At 45.6% G+C, this 21928-nt stretch overlaps 1 protein-coding gene across 1 annotated transcript in view; it reads right to left on the bottom strand.

Annotated features, from left to right (window-relative positions):
- Window positions 1–21928, bottom strand: part of RAD51B (RAD51 paralog B) — a 556308-nt gene that overhangs the window by 83531 nt on the left and 450849 nt on the right. The window contains exon 9 of the mRNA XM_090271032.1: window positions 964–1067. Within this exon, the coding sequence (XP_090127158.1) occupies window positions 964–1067 (104 nt within the window). The remainder of the gene's footprint in view (window positions 1–963; window positions 1068–21928) is intronic.

Genomic DNA, 21928 nt, shown 5'->3' with positions numbered 1-21928 from the left:
ACCAAGGGCACTTGGAAAGTTATGTCTGGAACAGGCAAGGGCTCGTGTCTGTTTTTGATAATTCCTGACTCCTTGAAAAAGAGCCAATTTACCTAATGCAGGTAAAGGGCAACGACTCCCTTCGCGCCACCTCCTCTGGAAAGGACCACCAGCATAACAGGCCATGCCTCCTTAATTAATAGCCAGGATTTGTTATGTATTCAGCAAAATGGGCAAATCTGGTTCTGTATTCTGCCCCACCCAACAAATCAGAGTAATCATCCTGTCTTCCTCCTCCTCCTGTTTGCAGAGGAGGTCGTGATGGAAACTAGTCCACGAGAAGGACGGAGCTGAAGTCGGACATCAGGAAAAATAAATTCCCTAATTAGGAGACATCTTACCAAAGAGGTCAGACTGTGGTGGTCCTTTCTTTGGATGTGGAGGGAAGAGGAAGAAAGGGGTAGAAATGAACTCTTCTAGGTGAAAGGGGGAAATTCTCATTTGAGGCCAGGACAAAAACCATAAATAAAGAGCTCTGAGAAAGTCATCATCTTTTCGGAGGTCTCTTTAGCATCATCCAGTACTCTGAACTACTTGCTGGCTTATGAGTTAGTACAAAATACGTGGGATCTGGGGAAGAGTTTATTCACTTGGCAAGGTCTGTCTGGCCTAAGATTTTTAAAGCACATTCATTTGAAAAAAAAAAAGAAAGCACCATCGCCATTTAATTTGTACATGAATTTTCTAGTGCTCAACAAATAGAGTGATCATTCACCCTTTACAGACAGAGAATTTAAGATCCCTAGAAGTACAGACCTTGGTCACTTACAAGCTATTGGAAAATATCAGGACTTGTCTCCTGCTTCATTTTAACTGCTTTTGGAGCAGACAGGAATGCTGTTTTTTTCCCCTATGTCCTGTCAGTGTTGGACCAGGACAGACAATGTGGCCTTGACAGTCACAGAACTTTGTCAAAGCACTCACCTGTCTTCTCTCTGAACCAAGGTACTGGAAAATCAGCCGAGTATTCATGCTGTGGCTCCAGGTGTTCCCTAGAGCAGCTGTCACACAGCTGGATCCAGAAGTGCCTGAAATGAAGCAGGGCATAACTATTATGGATGCTCCTTCTTGTGATGGTGTTTCACACGCACAAAAGTGCAGTCATTGCTCACTGCTTAGCGAGTACACAGAGGCTCAGGTCATTAACACAGAAGTTGATGAATTAGAGGAGTAGAGGGGTTAAGGAATACAAGACTAAAAATAAAAGCCGGCACGGGTTTCCTTCAGCCTCAAGGAAAGCAACCACTGCTGGGCTAGGTAACAGGCATATATACCAGTGAGAGGTCCCATTGCAAGGAGGTTGGAACCACTGCTAATAATAATAAGTCAAGCCACTCAACATTCATGGCAGAAAAGCAAAACGATAATACATAGAATAAAAGCCAGTTATGAAATAGCTTTAGTTTAATAGAGCTGTAAGACTTTTTTTTTAGCTTGGTAAGAATTTTAATTCAGTTTTCCTTATCAATATAAAAATGGTGGCACACGCATATAAAATTCCTTTGCCCTTGCAAACCCTACACTCCCCCAGCTCCCCGCCACACACACACCTGGAAGAGGAATCTGGAAGATCTCACTAGCTCTTATCTCTGTATTAGACATCCTTATCCCAAAAGAAACATTCTTTTACCATCTAAGACTTTCCTAAAAGGGGAGGATCTGAAGTAAACATCTGAGTTTCTAGTTTCCCCCATGCTGTACTTCAGCTACCATCTTACACCTCCAGAGCTTCACTGATGCCTCTCGACATCACCAGGAGAAAACCATTCCTGCTCGCCTCCTCTTCTTCCTTCTTAGAGGCAGACTAACAGGGGCCATCTTATCTAGATTTCCTCTGAACTCCTGTGCCCACGTTTGGCAGGGCCATGGGAGGAATCCCAGGCTTATCTTAGGGAGACATACCATCCTTTGTGCCTGAGGATGAAATACTAACTGCTGAACAATACTTGGTCGTCTGCGCCTGTGTTCCATTCTGGCCCCATTGCTCTGAGCCCTCTCATTGGACAGTCTCTTTTTAATTTCTTGACTTCTCTGTCCTCAACCTCCCTGACCTCTTGTCAGCAGTTGATAAAGCTTCCCCCTCCTTTGACATCCGAGAGTGTGGCCTCTTTTGCTTCTTCTGCCACGTTGAATGCTTTCCCTTCTATTTTTCTTCTCCCTCTCTACTTAGCGGGTGGACTTCAGGGAGCTGGACATGATCAAAATTTTTCCTAATGACCAAGTGCCTTCAGTGGCTAAGAAATAAATCAATACAGAGGCCAGGTGTTTGCATTTTAACATGTAGAAATTCTTTACTATCACAAAAAAGATGCACGCTCACCCATTTTTCTTTTTAAAAATCTCAGTCTATTTTTCATTTTCCCTTTCTGGATAGAGACACAATAACAGAGAAATGTTTTCTGCTATAAGAACACCAGCACAGCAAGGGCACAAGTGACTGATTTTTCTTTTTTGCATTTTTATAGAACAGCTTTATTGAAATAATTCTCACATCATACAGTCTACCCATTTAAAGTTCAATGGTTTTTACTGTATGCAGAATTGTTCAGCCATCACCACAACCAACTTCAGACCATTTCATCTCCCCAAAAGGAAGCCCCACATCCCTTAACCGTAAGCCTCTGGCCCTTCTTTCCTGCCCTCAGCCCTAGGCAACCATTAATCTACTTCTGTTTACTCTTAAGTGTTAGGAGAGGATGGGGAGTAGTAGAGACTGTGGTGAATTAGAGAATTCATCTAGGATCTCCAGGGGAAATCCCCTGTTCAGCTCCAACTGCTGTTATCATGTGACAAAATGAGTTCATAGTTTGTCACCTCTTTTGCTTCTTAAAACAGAAGCCAGAAATCAATATTTTAAGTACAATCTCCTGGTTTTTAAATGCTGGTTTAATTATTTAATTTTCAAAAAGACACAGATACGCATGCTTGTGAGTCCGATGTGACCCATTCACATGAAGCTTGCCCTGTCTGCTCTATATGGACAATCTCTAGGCCTTTGTCTCAATCTCTGACTTGCTTCTACACCTGTCCTCCGTTTTGAACCACAAGAACTGTAAGCCTGACGTCATGAGTTTTAGCACCGTAAATTCGCAATCTTCCAGTAAAGCTTCTATCTTCCCATGGAAACTTACTCTTCTTTCTTTGTCCCTGTTTTTGGCCTTCCACTTAATCTGGTTTGAAACCTCAGATCTATTTTTAAACTTCTATACTCCTCACTTCCAATAAATGGCAGAAGTCCTACTGGTTTAACTGTAAAATCACACCTGCATCCCTTCCCTACCCTCCATCTTCCCTACCCCAACCTTTGATCAGACATTAGCTCTGACTTGGGGACGTTGCTCTAGCTTCCTGCCTGAGCTCCATGCCACTCTCAGTCTTTCCCTACTGAAAGCCCATCCTCTGCTCTACTGCTGAGTTAACCTCCCTAAGCACACATCAAAGCTCACTCCCCTGCTACTTACGATCAGCATGCTCAAAACCTTCCCATTGCCCCCAAGTGCCTTCAAATGGTTCTAAACTCCTAAGACTGGCATTCGAGGCTCTTCTATACCTCTTTACTCCATCCCACTTCATGTAGATTTTGATCCAATTTATCACTTCTTCTCCACAGCCCCTCCACACCGGGCATGCCTCTATGTCCACAAATAGCCTTCAAGAATACCGCCTTCATGCCACTTCCCTGGTCACCACAGAAATAATGCTTTCCACCTCAAACAGCCATATTATTTTCACTCTCATATTACTGCCATTTTCTATTCTTTGGTCTGTAACTTGTGTGCTTTTCTTATCACCCCCAATCTATATTTCAAAACAGCCAAACCATGTCTGATTTGTGCTGGTTTGCCTGAATCACTTAATACAAGGTCTAAGACACAGAGAATGCTTACTAAATACTGGTTAAAAAAAAAAAAGTTGTTAATAAGTTATTCTTATTAAACATTGAACCATGCTATATACTTATTTTAGCAGCAGAGCTATATTCTTAATTCTATTTTGCTTAACCTAAAATTAATAGGTTTGCATTTTTCAAGCAAACTATAGAAGCTTGTTGCTTAGATGTCTGATAAGTGATAGGATGACGTGAGGCTGAGCTTTACAGTTTGCCAGGGAAATGTTACCTGTGAATCATTAGAAAATGTTAATTAGTGAAACACTCAAAAATTTTTCTTAGTAATAAAAGAGCGTCCTAGCTTCTAGGAAATGCTTTCAGAAACCAGAGCCACATTGGGCCAGTAGCCTCTACTGAAAGACCTCCATGTTCCTAAACAGTGTTTAAAAGTACCATATACTTTGCTGTTGTCTGGACAGGTAAGTTCAGGTCCTATCTAAGGCCATGGGTGCCAATGCCCATGGGAAAGTTCTTAGTGGAAACCTTGAGCAAGCAAGTTTGAAGAGATAAATTTTCAGGTGTGCTTACAGACATTAAGCCACCTACAAGAGCAATAACAGCAAGGCCTTGAATGTTAATGACAATGAAACACAATATTTTTAGTACTATACACTAAGCACTAAGTAAGCCCTTTATATGGGAGCCCTTTCTTCTTGTTTGAGCTTCAAATCTTAGTTCCATGTTTTTACATCCCCACAGCCACTCTATGAGATAGGTGATATCATCCCTATTGACAGACTAAGTCTTTAAGAGATTAACTACCCCACAGTGACATGGTTGGGTAATGACAGAACCGGCACTGGAGACCAGGCTGACAGAACCTTAACCTCTTCTCCAATGAGCTTTCTCTGGGCTCATTGTGTCCAATAGCCTGCTGCTCTGCCAGCCAGGAAGGCCCCCAGGAAGGTCCTGAAGAGCCCAAAGGCCCATCTTGGGGAAGACTCTAAGGGGTGCGTTGTGAGCATGTTATCACTCATCTCAACTCCGCCTCACTTAGGCTCCATACTCAGCTTCCTCTTTCCTGATGTGCAGTGATAACCCAGGGCAAGGGGTTTCCAGAAGGACGAGCACGCACTGGCTAGGCAAGGTATTCATTCCGCCTTGCTGACCTGGCCCGGCAGCTGGGTGTATGCCAATCACGTGGCCTAAAACTGACCCTCTCTGGTTGAAGGTTTAACAATCTGATCAGGATTAGAAAGTTATTTCACTTAACAGGGTCTCAAATATGGAAACAAATGAAGGGTGCTTACAGGTGGCAGAATCACTTGAAAGAGAATTGGGAGAAGAGAAGTGGGGAAGCTGTCAGTCACTATAAACTTGTAACTTTTTTTCAACTGGAAAACTCAATGGTCTCATGTCTTGGCTTTGAAGCATTCCAGTGTGAGGGCTGGTATAAATGATCATTCATGCTGTTTATGAGGAATTTAAGGTAGAAGGAATTTGCTTACTGGCTTTTCAGAAAAGGTGATTTCCTACCCAATGACCTAATTGGTCAGGAAACAGATAAGTGAATCTTCTCTATGCTCATTTTAAGCGGAAATTCTAAAAATTGGGGCACTTGCTCCCTCCTTTTTGATGACTGTGATATTTAGACCTGCCAAGGCAATATGATTTCATTGTGCTGGAATTTGGTTGATTTCAACACAAATTTAAAGAATCAAATAAATGAGCTGGGTTTTAAAAATATTTTTATTATTGGGGATTTTTCATTGTCACAGGATTGAGCCTGTAGAAGTATCTGAATAAATGATAGAGAGATCTAATTGATTTACTGTGAAGTCAGGTCTCTCTAAAAAAGACTGTGGGAACATTCATTCCCCACTCTCTCAGAGTCTCTTTTAGGTAAGTCAAAGCATGTTCTCTTTCTGTGTTTGCTTACCCATCTGTAAAATGTGAATAATAATTCTTGCCTCCAGGCAACCGAAGGTTCTCGGTGACCCTTAGATGAAGGTACTCGCTCGGTATGTATAAATAACAGAAACAATGATGATCAAACACTATAGATAAACTACGGGAAGAAAAAGAGGTTTAATCATCATCTTCTACATTGTTTATTCTGCTAAAAATGAGGCAAGCTAGTAAAGTTCTGTAATGAAGTGGTTAAAACAACAGGATTTGGATTCTGGAATCTCCTTCATAACTACGTACTATCTTTTGGATCCAATTCCCCACTCCTTTGGAGTGGGAGTAGGTTATGAAGACAAATTTCTCACAAGGCAAGGGGCTTTCTCTCTGCTGTGTACACACAGGGTGTGCAGTCTTGTGCAATCAGACTGGAGGAGGATAATCAGGTTGCTATGCAGCCTTGATTTCCAGAAAGGTAACGGGCCTTTGGTACCAACCCGTGTCAGTATTTAGAAGGGGCCTGTTGGGGAGCCTTCAATGAGGAAGCTTCTTCTCTGTAAACATTTCAATTTATGGCTCCTCTGGTTAAGCATTTCTAGGAGGTCAAACTGAATCTCCAGTACCTAACATAAAAGTGTCTGCTGTGTAGCAAAAAAGTCAACTTTAAAAGAATAGGCTTTTCCATGTTAAAATAAAGTATAAACAGAGCAGTGCCTTCCAGAATAGGAACACAGGGGAAGGAAAAATTCAGGGCTTAAGAGGGCTGGATATTCTGGATAAATGGTCCCTCCTATCCCTTCAGATGAAAGGCACTTATTGAAACTGGAAAGAGGAAATAATAATAAAAAATAAATTTTGGAGACTGAAAGGGAAAATGGTATGTTACCATTGGAACTGACGTTCTCTTCCTTATCTCCTGTCTTCAGGTTCTAAAGCATGTCCTATACAACACATGACAGCACTGGTCAGCTGTTGGCTAGGAGACAGGACCTGGGGTTCTGTTTCTGACTTAGATGTGGGCTGTTAGAGAGACCAGGTGGGAGAAGGAGAGTGATGGGAGAAAGAATGTCAGCGTAGGCCTTGGTCATGACCAGTATTTTCACCTCCCTGGGCCTCAGCATCCTCAGCCATGACAAGAAATGGTTGTTCAAAATGATCTCAAAAGTTCCTGCCTGTACTAAGAACTTTGAATCTCTGGTATTTTGATGACAAGAAATTAGTTCTTCATTCTGGACCTCCCTTTTTCCTGGAAGTTTAAGAAGGCTCTACTCCAGTGACTTTCAACCTTTTTTTTAATCTCATGACACACATAAACTAATTACTAAAATTCCGGGGCACGCCAAAAAATATATTTTTTGCCAATCTGACAAAAATAATAAGTACAATTTTGGTTGATTTACAAAAAGAGATACTAATAGTAATTACCCACCCTTTTTGCTACAAAGTGATTTTTTAAAAAATCAGATGTCTAAACTTGTATATAAGGATTTTTGGTACCAAGAATTAACCAATCAGATGCAACCATATTAGACAACATGACCAATATGATGTAACTCTATTATATGGCCTATGTACTTCTGGTTTGAGACAGGGCATTCACACTGATTGGCTATTATTGTGTTAGCTGTTGTCATTTTTTAATTGGACAATCGTAGGGAAAAGAGGTCAGTGCCCTGACTAAACAGTCAGGTGTTACATGTTTTAAAATTTTTTGTGGCACACCAGGTGAAAATTGCTGCTGTACTCCATCAGCTATCTTTGAATGGCTGTGACTGACCCAGCAATCACTTAAGCCTGAAGAGAGTACAGACATGTGGTGCTTTTCCTGGGAGCAGACTTCTCTCCAGATGAAGCTGTTTCTTAGTCTGTCCTACCTACTAAACCCTTATGATAGGTAAACATTTGTTGGCCAGTGGCCAAGTCCTAGTGAACACAACTTCAGAATAATAACAAAGCTGAAAGATGGGAGTCTGAGCAAGAGAGTAGAGATTAGAAGGGAATTATCATCCATTAAATTCAGTGTCTCCTGTTTAAAACCAGGGCTATGGAAGCTGCTGAGCTTCAGGATATATTTTTTGTTGGGTCATTCATTTGAATTGGAGAAGTGACTGAGAATCTCCGTAGCCCCCAAGGAAAGATGAAGTAGAGAAATATTTAGATCTGCTTTGTCCTAAACTTCCCAGGTAATCTTAGACTACCTCTGTAAGTGGATCATTAGCGCTTGCTCTGTTCAACGCAGAAAGACAGAATTTCAGCAACTAATGTTAAAGAGGGTGAATGGGGTATAAAACAGGGAGGAAGACTTCCTGGCATAGGCTATTTCTCGAAGAAGCATTCAAGATGACCTACAAGCTCTGTGAGGCCACAGGACAAAGGTATCACATAGACTCAGACATCTATCCTCCAGCAAAATTAATTTCCTTGGGGGCTTGTGGTTCACTAACTGAACCTGTGAACCAGCTGTATTAAGTGTGCACTCTACTTCCTTAGGCCTCTACAATTGACAATGGTCTGTAGGTCAAGTTCCAACGGAAGTGATATTTCTGACCTAGCTCTATAAATAGAGCACTGGAAAAAACCCATCAGCTGCAAATGGCCCAGGGACCACACGCTATCTATTAAGCAAGCAACCGCAGTCTCTGTGCTGCCATTTTAGATGAGAAAAAAAAATCTTTTGTTATTTATAATCTTCAGAGCTTTGAAATTCTCAAAATACTTTAAAGCTATTAGTCTTCTTTCAGATTTACAAACCAAGGATCTGAGGCATAAAACCACATAATAACTGCCTCAATATCATCTGCCCACTGAGGAAGGCATCTGGCCTGGTAAAGAATAAGGCTCCTTCACGTTGGTAAAGCGGAAATTTTCATTTCCAATGTCTCCTGGCTAGAGGTGAATACAGTTCAGAGTCTTTACTTACACAAAGTACCTAGACTCATCCAAGTTTCCATAAAACTTGTTATTGAGGAAGGTGAGAAATATGAAGAAGACATGAAAAGGTGGAGCAGTCAGAACCTTTGAAATAAAGAGTCAAGGATGGATTATTTCTCTATAGCAAAAGATAGAGACAGAGTTAGCTATTCACTAGGATAGATTAGTATGCACCAGCACAAACCGCTGAAATAACTCAGTTGGCTTTTGTGGGGGGAAGAAAGTACTTTAACTTTCCCAGAGCCTTAGAACAGTTATACAAGTTATCATTCCAACCAGGACACTTTTGAAAGGGAAACTGGGACATTTTAATAATTATATTGGGGTAACAGATAAGTCAGGACTATTCTGGGCAAACCAAGACGTATGGCAACCCTACAGGGATACCATGTAGCAAAATGTCCCAAGTCAGCATGGGGATGCTCACCCTATAAGAAAATGGTCAGTCTAGATCCATCTCATTTACTGACCAAAGATTCTACAGGGGATACTGTATGGGACTTCTCTGCTATGTTTGCAGTGACAGCCAGGGCCTTCTTCAAAGACAGCTAGGAAAACAACAGGCTTGAACTAGGGTGTCTGAATAGAAAGAAACAATTTCCTCTCCACCTGGCTCAGCTTCCAACATCCCCCAGGAGGCCTCTGGCTCTGAATCCTTTCTCCAACAATAATACAGCTTTCCTCCTGCTACCTTCTATTTTAGGGGAAAAATAATCCTGAATGGTGACCTGTACCTAGGTCTCCTGACCCTTTGAAGAGAACTCTTTCATTAAAAATAAATTCACTCACCAGAGGAAACACATACTATCTTTAAGTAAATACAAACAAAACAAGACAAAGAAAACCAAAACCCAGCCATTTAAGGGAATCAATCTGAAGCATTTTCTTTTTGAATTTAGGCTTCATTCAATATAAGCTAGGAAGACACTTATGTGAAACAGGTTTTCTTTCACAGCAGTGTGTTCTGGCTCCTCACTGTGTGTAAGTGAACTCCTCCAATCATGCCAGTCAGCCATCATGGGATGAGCCCCGCTTATCTACCCCCATTGCAGAATCTGAGGCAGCTGGATTCTGATATGGTCATCATCTCATTTTTGGGCCACTGGATATTTTTTCAAGTAACTCCCCCCCCCCCCCCCGGCTGAAGCAGAAGAAATACTTATTCTGATAATATCTTATTCTGATTTCAGATTGTTTATTGTCTTGTCTGCTGGGAAAAGAATCACGCTCAGATGTGTGCATACAGCCCATTGCCTTTGGAGAAAGTGGGGAAGAGTAAAAAAGTGACATATCCGTTGGTAGTTTTACATACCCAAGGAATTGGTCTGTACAACGAGTAAGCCAGGTGATAGACCACTTGACCAAAAGAGCAAAGGAACACACTAACGCCATGGGGTTTGTCTTTGGGAAATCAGCACCAGGCAAACGCAGGACCCGAGAGGCCTAGGCTGATGCATAGCCGGGCCCAGGGACATCTGCTTTTGCTTCAGGCTGGCCCTGGTTCACCAGCTCTTTGCAAGTAACAGGGACAGAAGGAAACAAAAATGTTGTTTATCAGAAAATCTGTTCCTAAAGAAAAACATTTCTGTGAAAACGCCAGTGGCTTAAAATATCATTAATGAAAAGAGACATTTCAACTAAATGCAATGTCTAATCCTTGACTGGTCTCTGGATTTTTTTTTTTTAAAACTCTGAATTGCCAAAACGACATTATTGGGACACCTGGAAAAGTCTGAATATGGCTGGCATGTTAGATAATGGTATTCTATCAGTGTGAATTTCCGGGGTGAGAGCCCTGATTGTGGTTATGTAAGAAAAGTTCTTGTCCTTAGAAGATAAATGCTCAAGTACTTGGGGATGAAGGATCATGACGTGCACAACTGAATCTCAAATGGCCCAGCAAAGATAATAATAATAAATTAATATAATAAAAATATATTGATAACAATAATATGAGATAAAGCACATGTAGCAAAAGGCAGGTGAGAGGTATATGGGAGTTCACTAAACTTTCTTTGGAAGTTTTATGTATGTTTAAACTCTTTTTCTTAAAAAAAAAGGGGTTGGCCTAAGAGTTGAACTGGGTCTCTGATATAAAATTAGGACATAGGCCCTAGTCGGTGTGCTTTGGTGTGCTGGAGCATCATATCATGGATAAAAAGAAAGGTCATGGGTTCAATTCCCAGTCAGGGTATGTGCCCAGGTTGCGAGTTTGATCTTTGGTCAAGGTGCATATGAGAAGGAAGCCAATCGATAGTTCTCTCTTGCATCAATGTTTCTCTCTCTTTCTCTCTCTTTAAAAGTAATGAAAAAAATGTCCTCAGGTGAGGATAAACAAAATAAAATCAGGACATGGGCCTGGCTCTCTAGAGAAATTTCTAGGGTATTATTTTATATGTGTCTTTATGTATCAGAATCACCTGGTTTACTTTTTAAAATGCAGACTCCTTGTCCCCACCCCACTAATGAACCAGAATCTCTGAGGGGTGAGGCCTAAGAGTCTACTGTCCCAGATGATCCCTGTATACCCCAAAGTTTGAAGAAAAAAAAAAAAGATCCATTAGGCATTTGCTGTTTTGCTTGCAACTGCAGACTTCTAAGATCCCATGGATGGTCTGCGTACAGTCATGGGCACGTTTGCATTAGAAAATCCCCACCTGGTATCTTGTGATGTGGTTCTGTGTCCTTTTCACCACAAAAGACACCACTCTGGCGAATGCCCTTTGGCCCAGTTGTTAAGACTCCTATGTGCTCACTTTATCCCCACACCCTTCTTTCCAAGGGGAATAGAGGAGAGATGTAAATGCTCTTTAAAAATGCCATAATTCACCCAGTCAGAGTTACTCATAGAAGAGCTACCTCAAACCCTAATTCACAAGGTGGAGGAGGGGCACTGACAGCACATGGCATGACACAGGACAAGAGCAGTGACGGGGCCCTGGGCCCCACGCAGGCAGAGACCCTCATTAAGGTCCCTCAGTCGGGATCCATGACCTGCATTTCTTCTAGATGGCAAACGTAGCTCAACTTTTGGAGTTCAAGTTTCCCTTTGTTTCTTTAGTGACAATAGGAACAAGTGTAAGTAAAGGAGTAAAGAGAATAACATGGGACAGCAGGTAGAAGCCTCAGGTGCTGTGAAAACTCCAGAGCACTTAAGCGCACCGATGAATTCAACGTCAAGTACATGAGCACGTACTGCTTCTCTGCATCCTGCAACACTGGGATAATCACTATTTCCATTCTGTACACAAAGAAGTGACTTGACAACTGGAAGCCACCTGGCCAGCGGCAGAGCCGGGGCCCGCGCCCAGGAATTCTATGACTCTCCGCTGTCCCAGCTGCCTCCCTTTTGGCATCAGAGATCACATCATTGTGGAGAATGCTTTTAATTATCACCTTGCCCCGAGTGTGGGGATTTATGGTTATGCTTTCCTCCGGCCCCATCTCAAGCACGCCTTTGGGAAGTAGAATGATCAAGATACGAATCAGAATATTTGCAGGCGTGGGAGGGAATGGAAGGCTGGTGTTACACATGTTTGTTGCCCCTGAAGGCTCCGAGCGGGGGGTAGGGATTGGGGGTAAGAAGTAGACTCTGAACAGCCTGGTGAGGCAACCCAGTGTCCTTAGCACTCTATGTTGCCAAAGGTTCTTTGGGTTTATTTTCCCAAACTGGTGAATTCAGCTTGGCTGCCGAGTTTCTTCATTTCAGCTTTGTTTTCCTGAACTCCGGGGTCAAGAGAAACTAAGTCAAGGCTAAGAGAAGCTGCTGCCCTTCTCCCTTTTTGAGGAGTGTGCACGCATGTGGGCACATATGACGTGAGCAATTTCCCTATGGCCATCATGCCAACATAAGGCTCACAACAAACTGGAGGTGCAGCAGAAAGGAAAACTCCATTTACGGCAGGAATTCACAGTGGCTCCCAGGCTACAAGCTGCAAGGTTTGAACAACGTGCTGATTGCAGGGTGTGGGGGAATGTCAGGCAATGGAGGTAACTTTAACTTCCTCAAGTATCCCTTCACAAGAGGGTCCCAGTCCCCAGGGGTGCAGCCCATACTTTCAGGCAGCAGCCTCGTGGCTAGAGAGGGAAATGATGAACAGAACATGCTGATGCTAACAGGGTTATTTTAATTGGGGGAACTGGTTTGGTGGCATCAGGCAGTCAGTACACATCCGTGAAATACAAGTTCCCAAGCAAAGCAATTTCCTTATTTCTTGAAGGCCACTGTTCATCTAGAAATGGGAAAAAACTATAGGTTTACTGAAAATGTTTAGATTCAGCAAAGTGATCCAGACCACCAACTTGGTGTAACTTGTCCCACATCTCAGACGTCAGTTGATATAAGACATTACAGCAAAGAATTAGGAGGTAACAGTTTGGGATAATTAAGCTCCAGGCACTAGGCTCAAGAGCTTACATACATTATCTTTATGAGGGAGGTATCATTATCATACTAGTTTTCTAGGGAAGGAAGCTGAGCTGCAGAGGGAGTAAGTGACTGCCTAAGTTCGCTCGGCAAGTGGCAGAGCAATGATTTGAACCCAGCAGTGTGACTAGTCCCTTCTTTCATCATCTCTTAGGAGGTATTACAAGAATGACTATTCATCTCCTTCTCTGAGAGGGAAAAGTCATGGAGTGCCCCTCACTCCATTTCCTGACGCCTCGTTTTCCTTTCCTCATTAAATTGTAATATTCAATTTCTCATTCAGAATCACCTGTGCCTGCCTGGAAAAGCATACTTCAATAATGTTCTCTCCCTGTTTCTGGGAAACTCTTTGACATATGATAGGGTTCTAGAATTGATACCAAAGAAAAATAAATCTCGAGGTTCTGTAGATTTCCCAGTGAATACAGTATATGTAAAATAACCATAGTTGCCAAAATCATGACTGGCTTTCCTTCTATGACTCTAATCTGCACATCTAGTTCACCGTCTTTGCTGGAAGTACATGATTTATTTATCCTTTTTATATTGTAGGGTGTTCCTATATTTTATAACAATTCTAAGTAGAATTGCAACCCCATTGATAAATGCATTATTTTTTATATCAGCGTTAATGCTACAAAGAAAAATGAGCAGAAGGTACATGCGATCGGGTCAGAAGAGCCCCACGGGGAGCCAGTGAGTCCATTTTCTCACCTATGATGTGTTGCATGTTTGTGGGACAAGAAGGGGACAAGGGTCACTGTTAGTTAGCATTTACATGCACCTACTGCAGTGTTGCCAGAAATGGTTCCTCATGCTTTCCACAATAAAAAGCTCAATCATCTCAACAACAATATGAAGTTGGGTACTCTGATGGTCCTTATTTTACAGATGATGGAAGTTTACCCACATTTGTTCAGTTAGTACGTGATGGAGACAGGACTCAAACCCTGACAGTCAGGCCCCGGAACCCGTGTTCCCGCCTTCCCCATGATTCTGACAAGCAGCCAGGGCTGGGAGTCCTTGTTCTAGCTGATTTCCCATGTCAACAGCTGAGCCTCATGTTTTGCACTGTATGTACATTTGAGTGAATTATTATAATGTCCTTAGCCAAGGAGGGCCCATACAGTTTTCAAGACATTATCATAGACTCCTTAGTTGTCGGAGTTCCATACAGCTCAATTTTCTGACATTTCTGGGTGTTATTTGCTCTGAAGCATGACGACAACGCAGAGTGACAGAAGCCAGACACGGAGGATAAGCCTGACGGGGCCCCACTCACACGAGGTACCTAGAACAGGCGGGTCCGTGGAGACAGAATGTAAAACGAAGATCAGCAGGGGCTGGGAGGAGGAGGAGCTGGTGTTTAATGGGCGCAGAGTTTCTGTTTGGGACGATAAAAAGGTTCTGGAAACGGAGCGTGGTGATGGTTATACAATATTGTAAATGTACTTACTGTCACTGAATTGTAACATCGTGAAAATGGTCGATTTTGTTATCTATTATATATCTACATAATATACATTTTACTTATTTTATATATCCACATAATAGAAAACATACACTTGACCATTTTAGCCATGTAAGCTATATATATTAATATATATAGTAAAATAAGAGAGGCTACAGGACCAAGACCGGTTTCAGCTGGACAACTCTGGGTTGGTGGACCTCAGGCACATACGTCACCCAGCGCCACACTGTCTTGATTACTATAAGTGTATACAACCACCACTTTGACTCCTGAGAGCTGATCAAGCCCAAGCCTTCCACCCATCCCCCTCTGATCAGAATAAGGGAATCAGGTCCTGGAAGGGGCAGGTGGCTCAGACACCAAGTGGGCCATCTCTACTCCTGTAAAGGAGGAAAGAGGAAGGACATCTCTAAAATCAGAGAAGGAAAACTCTGACTCCAAAAAACCTCCGCTGCCTTGCGGCATACCTCTTCAGGGGAAAGGCTAAGGGAGTAAACCCCGACAGAAAATCCGGAGCCGGAGTCCCTAAGGTGGTTTGACATTGTAGTCAACACCGGCAACTCCTGCGGCGCACCTGAAGCCAAGCTGTATTGACTTTGTCTTTCCCTTGGACCCTTCAGCTGCGAAGAGAGGGGGGGTCTGCTGCATGGGCAACAGCAGACCCTCCATATCACCCTGCCCAGGCTCTGTAGCTTCAGTTTCACTTGAGAGGACACTCCAGCGTCATCGCAAGATGTCGACTCAACACGGGAGGAGACAGATACCGGTTATAAGCTCATCCGATTGGCGAAGGAAACGAGCGCCAGGGGTCTCCTCTGACGGTGGGAGAGGTCATCGCACCTCACTGGACAGCTACCGCCCGCCTCAAGCTGGGCAGCCCCAGCCAATTAGGTGCCATCTCGCCATGGCTCGCCTGCCCCACTGGGTGCGTGGGGATCAGAGAGGCGCCTCTCGAAAAGTGGGCCACAAAACACCCGCACCAGTTAATTCCAAGCAAACAACAAGAAAGAAGCCTCCGGCTCTTCGCCTCGCTAGCTGGAACATCAGGACCATGTGCCCCGGACTTACTGCAGACCTTCCGTGGATCAAGGGTGCCAGGAAAACCGCTGTCATCGATAGGGAACTGGCACGACTAAACATCGACATTGCGGCTCTACAGGAGACCCGGTTGGCCGACAACGGAACTATCAGAGAAACCAACTACACCTTCTACTGGCAAGGGAAGTCTCTGGACCAACCAAGACAGCACGGTGTTGGGTTCGCTGTGAAGAACACGCTTGTTAACTCCATAGAGCCACCCACAGGAGGCACAGAGAGATTACTTACCCTCCGATTGTCAACAACTTTCGGCCCAGTCAGCATTCTTAGCGCGTACGCCCCAACCCTCTGCGCCACCACCGAAGAGAAAGAACAGTTCTACCATGCACTGGATGAAGCGTTATCCAAGATCCCCAGAAGTAACGCTCTCTATCTCCTTGGAGACTTCAACGCAAGAGTAGGAGCTGACCACATGGCCTGGCCCACCTGCCTTGGAAACTTTGGGAGAGGAAAGATCAATGAGAATGGTCAGCGACTGCTTGAGCTTTCGTGTCACCATGGCCTGTGCGTGACAAACACATTCTTCAAGTGCAAAGAGATCCACCAGGTGTCATGGAGGCACCCCCGCTCCCGCCATTGGCACCAGCTTGACCTCGTCATCACCAGAAGAACGGATATTGGCAGCACCCTCCTCACCCGCAGCTACCACAGTGCAGACTGCGACACGGACCATGCCCTCGTGGTAAGCAAGGTGCGCATAATGCCGAAGAGGTTGCACCACTCCAAGATGAAGGGTCGCCCACGCATCAACACCAGTTGTGCCAGCAACCCAGTTAAGACCCAGCAATTCATCAACAGGATGGAAGATGCACTCGGCGAGGGAGTGGCGGCAGATGACATTATCGAATCCAATTGGCCACGTCTCCGCGACGCCATATACAACTCCGCCATTATTGCTTACGGGAAGAAAGAGCGGAAGAACGCTGACTGGTACGAGGCTCACTGGGAAGAAATGGAACCCGTGATCGAGGCTAAGAGGAAGGCCCTACTGGCTTACAAGGTCACGCCCACTCCCAGTACACTTCAAGCTCTACGGGCTGCCAGGAACAAAGTCCAGAAGACCGCCCGCCACTGTGCCAACACCTATTGGCTAAACCTGTGCAGAAGCATTCAGGAAGCCGCCGATATAGGCAACGCACGAGGAATGTATGAGGGTATCAAGAAGGCAACAGGCCCAATCCCCTCCAAGATCGCCCCCCTTAAGTCCAAGACAGGTGAGGTCATCACTGACCAGGAACAGCAAATGCGGCGGTGGACCGAGCACTACCTCGAGCTGTACGCAACGAAGAACACCGTAACAAACACTGCTCTTAACGCCATCCCAGACCTACCAGTCATGGAGGAGCTAGACACCCCACCTACTGCGGCAGAGCTCGGCAAAGCCATCGACCGCCTCGCTTGCGGGAAAGCACCAGGAAGCGACGGAATCCCTCCAGAAATCCTAAAGAGCGGGAAACCAGTCCTGCTACAGCCGCTCCACCATCTACTCTGTCGCTGCTGGAAGGAGGGTTACATCCCCCAGGATATGAGAGATGCCAACATTATCACCATGTACAAGAACAAAGGAGACCGCAGCGACTGCAACAACTACCGGGGCATCTCTCTCCTCAGCGTCGTCGGCAAGGTATTCGCCCGGGTCGCTCTTGCCCGCCTGCAGACCCTTGCTTCCCGCGTCTACCCAGAGTCCCAGTGTGGCTTCAGAGCTGGCCGATCAACAGTGGACATGATCTTCTCCCTACGCCAGCTGCAGGAGAAGTGTCACGAGCAGCATAAACCACTCTACCTCGCCTTTATCGACCTTACGAAGGCGTTTGATCTGGTCAGTCGAAGCGGTCTCTTCAGCTTGCTACGGAAGATTGGCTGTCCACCACATCTGCTTGCTGTGGTCATGTCCTTTCACGACAACATGCACAGCACGGTGTCCTACAACGGCGCAACCTCTGAGGCCTTCCCAGTCAGCAGCGGAGTAAAGCAGGGCTGCGTCCTCGCGCCTACGCTGTTCGGAATCTTCTTCTCCATGCTCCTCCAATACGCCTTTAAGGACTGCAGCGAGGGTGTCTTCATTCACACCAGATCCGATGGCAAGCTCTACAACCTGGCCCGTCTACGAGCCAAGAACAAAGTCAAAGAGGTGCTCATCCGTGAGATGCTCTTCGCCGACGACGCAGCTTTGACATCACACTCCGAAGAGGGACTCCAGCAGCTAGTCACTTGCCTTTCCCACGCATGCAAGGAGTTCGGACTAGCCATCAGCCTGACGAAGACGAATGTTATGGCTCAAGGCACGGGGACTCCCCCATGCATCACCATCGACGGGTACACCCTGGAGGTTGTCAACGACTTCACTTACCTCGGGTCCACCATCTCGAGCTCTCTGTCAGTCGACTTGGAGGTCAACCGGAGAATCGCCAGGGCAGCCACAGTTATGGCCAGACTGAACCGGCGAGCGTGGAACAATTCCAGCCTCACTGAGAAAACCAGACTGCGCATCTACCAAGCCTGCGTACTCAGCACTCTCCTCTATGGCAGCGAGACATGGACCACCTACGCAAGGCACGAAAGGAAACTCAACAGCTTCCACATGAGGTGCCTGCGACGCGTCCTGCATGTCGCCTGGCAGGATAAGGTCCCCAACACCGAGGTGCTGAAGCGAGCCAATATGAGCAGTTTGCATGCAGTTCTTAGCGAGAGACGCCTCAGGTGGCTCGGCCATGTCAAAAGAATGGATGCAGGCCGTATCCCCAAAGACCTCCTCTACGGCGAGCTAGCAGAAGGCAAGAGGATGACAGGGCGCCCAAAACTGCGGTTCAAAGACATCTGCAAAAAGGACATGACACAATGCTCCATCAATCTCAACACATGGGAAGTTCAAGCAGACGACCGCCTAGCCTGGAGGCTCGCGGTCAGGCAAGGTACATCACGCGCAGAGGGTGCGCGCAACGAGGAGGCGGTCCAGAAAAGATCGAGGCGGAAGCAGCGTCAACAGCAGCAACAACAGCCATCTGCCTTCACCTGTAACAAGTGCGGCAGGGATTGTCACTCCCGAGTCGGACTGCACAGCCATTCTCGGCGGTGCAGATAGACTCTCAAGAAGCTACGCCATCGTCTCTCGAGACGGACGGCTGCCGACGATCATAGACTCATAGCATGTTTATGAAACAGAGTAATGGTGCAAACACAAGAGTCACATATTCAGTTATTTGTTTTAAGTAGAAGATTTTTATCATCATTGTTCTTAAGTGTCATGCTCAAGGTCACACACTTAGTCCCAGGTCAGGTCTGGGTCAAACGCCCTTTGACATACACTGCTGGAGCCTCAGGACCTGCTGCTTTACCCAGAAGACATCGCGGCCTCCTGCCTGCTCGGGCACCTCTGTGCACAGCTCTGTGTAAGGCCAAAGGGACCACTATGCCTGCTTTGCAGAAGTCCTGCCTCTAAATTACAAGCAGCACAACAGCAACAACATAGCAACACCAAGATCATCACAAAATAAATGGCGGAAAAAACCTCTGGGTTTCAAAATTTCCTTACACTGATCATCAAGGGAAGGAAAGGGAGGGTTCCTTCTTGAAAGAGGCAAGTGCCTGCCAGCAGGAATCTAAGCCATTATTATTGTGTTTTCTTTTTGCAGAACTGAAACGTTTTTCTATCCTCCCCCTTCCCATCCCTATCAAGAGAATATCCCCCAAGAAAACCACAAACTTGAAAAGTCACAAACTCTGGCTTCAAAAATAAATAAATAAATAAATAAAAATTAAAACTCCAAAACCCATAGTGGTCACAAAACAGCTTTGTGGGAAAGAGGGGCCAGTTTTCTCTTAAGAGAGGCTAAATTCATTGGGTTGGGAAAAGCGAGAGATGAGGGGGGAAAGGGTGGGAGCGCAGAAGAAGGGGAGGCGGGAGAGGAGGGGATAAAGGAGGAAGAATCGCTGGCTTTAAAAAGCAACATTGTCCAGAGAGGTGAAAGGGAACAGATGGCCGTGGAGAATGTGGCCCTCAAAGCCTTGAAGAAAGGGGCGATGCTGACAGATCTTGCTGTTTCCCATTGATGCCTGAATGTTCTAGTGTGGGGAGCCGAGGCCAGTGCAGGGGACAGACCTCTGTTCCCAGAGGCTCACTGGGGCACTGGTGTTGAGGCTCACTGAGAAAAAGAGCCGGCGAGGGGGGTGGGGAGGGCAGGCAGCTGTGGCCACAGAGGGAAGGACAGTGGGGGCGTGGGGGCTTCCACAGGCTTCTCTTCTGGCCGGGCCGGGGAGGTCAGCCCAAGGCTGGTCTTTGCCCTGGCAGAGGTGACAGAAAGGACAGCAGCTGGGACCCACAGTGCCAGCATCCTCTCCTGAAATCACTCTGGGGGAGGCATGTCTGGGACAAAATAGACACCTTGGGTGAGGAAAATAAAGAAAACATTCCAAATGCTTTTAGGGGTTTGAGATTTTTTCAACAACAGTAAACAAAGTATGTGGGTCTTTGAAAGAGGTAAGAGGATCCTGCCAAGTAAATCCCATGCTACTTCATGGAGTCTCAGGACAGAGAAGTGATTTGCTGAGGAAATACAAAAATGGGTTGGTGGCGGACTCAACAAGGCATCCAGGGGTTGGTCTTGGAGGTCTGAGTCAGCCCCAAAGAGGAGCCGGATTCAAAGCGGGGCTTTGCCCGACACAGCGGGATGGCAGGAGGGGCGCGGTAGCCTCTGTGCTTGGGACAGCCACCTGGATGGAGCGCATTCGGGTGCATTGCCTGTAGCTGCACCACCCTGCAGGGTGCTACTGAAGAATTCCTAGCCACCACAGAGTGACACTGGCTTCTCGCAGGGGGTGCCGGCAAAGAGGGGGAGGGGTTTGAGGAAGCATTGATTACAAAGAGGCTCCTCAACTTCAGGGCACAAAGACGAAATCAATGTAATTTCCTTAACATAACTTGGATCTCCTTATCATAACAAAAATTTTGCTCCAGATGACCTCCTGACTTCACCCTCCACCCTCCAAAGAACAGTGAGAAAATTCAGCCCTGCTCCTGCCCTCAGAGGAAGGAGCCACGTTCTTCCTGGCTCTCTGTCCAGTTGGCCCACAGAGAGCTACATGAGCCCAAAACATCCCTCTGGTTCCGAGTTTCCTTCCTTTTTTCCCTTGACCCTGAAAAGGAGAGAGACCCGGACACTGAGAGTGTGGAAAGAGAAGGGCATGAGTTTGCAGAAACAGACCTTCTTCAGAATGATCACTGGCAAACATTCTTACATGTCTCAGGCCCCAGGCTAACCCTCGGTGGGAGGAGGGGAAATTGAAAGGTGGTTCTAAATGCACTTAGTGACCTGGCAAGTTTACCTTTACCTGGGCTATGTCTCTGTTGCCATGTGAAAGAGGCTCTCGCAATGGCCCAAACAGCCTGTGTTTTGCACTGTATGTACACCTGAGTTACTGAGAAAAGCCCCAGGAGCGGGGGCATAGTAAAAAAACATCAACCACTACGAAGACCTTGCCTTTTATTTCCCTTCTTCATCCGAATTGCTCCCTGGGCGCCTTAGATGCAGAAACCCCTCTAATCAACCTCATAAACAGCAGCCCAGCCCCCAAATAGAAATCACTTTGTACACTCCTAAGTGAAATACCCCCAGGGAAGAGAAGATGCCCCAGGCTTTAACGATCACAACAGAATACAGCCTCAGTATCGGAACAGAAGGCAAGTGCACTCCGACATCCCAATTGAAACTCCTGGCTGAGTCCGACATAGAAGAATGTAATTACCTTTCCTGGTCTGACGGTACACTAAAGAAACTGGAGAAGTGGAATACCTATTAGGTCCCCTCTAATCCTCCTCCTAAATTCAATACAGGGCTTGTCCCTGGAATTCATTTCTGAGTATTCCTACTCTCCACTATTGTTAACCAGCTCAATTGATAAGTGCTGGCAGCTAATAAAGCTTTCTACTGAGCTCACCCCCTCCTCTTTCCCAGCCGCTCAAAGCACTTTACAAATATCACCTCATTATTCTTTATAACACTCAAGCGAGCCTGATAGGTGGGAAGGTTCATTATCTTCTCCTTACCAATAGGGGAAATAGACAAAGGAATAAGTGACTCGTCTGCGCCAACAAAGCGGAGGCAGAACTGGAACTAAAACTCAGCGTCCTCCTGACTCCAAACGTGCACATGTCCTATGTCAGCTTGCAAAGCCGCTCTGCTGACAGGGCGGATTTTCCAGCTGTGGGCTGTGTTGTAATCAACAGGTC

The sequence above is a fragment of the Furipterus horrens genome, unplaced genomic scaffold, assembly GCF_987537825.1.
Source record: "Furipterus horrens unplaced genomic scaffold, mFurHor1.1.pri manual_scaffold_3, whole genome shotgun sequence".
In the NCBI taxonomy this organism is placed as follows: Eukaryota; Metazoa; Chordata; class Mammalia; order Chiroptera; family Furipteridae; genus Furipterus; species Furipterus horrens.
The sequence above is the reverse complement of the archived record's forward strand: the minus strand, read 5'-3'. Positions and strand labels throughout refer to the sequence as shown.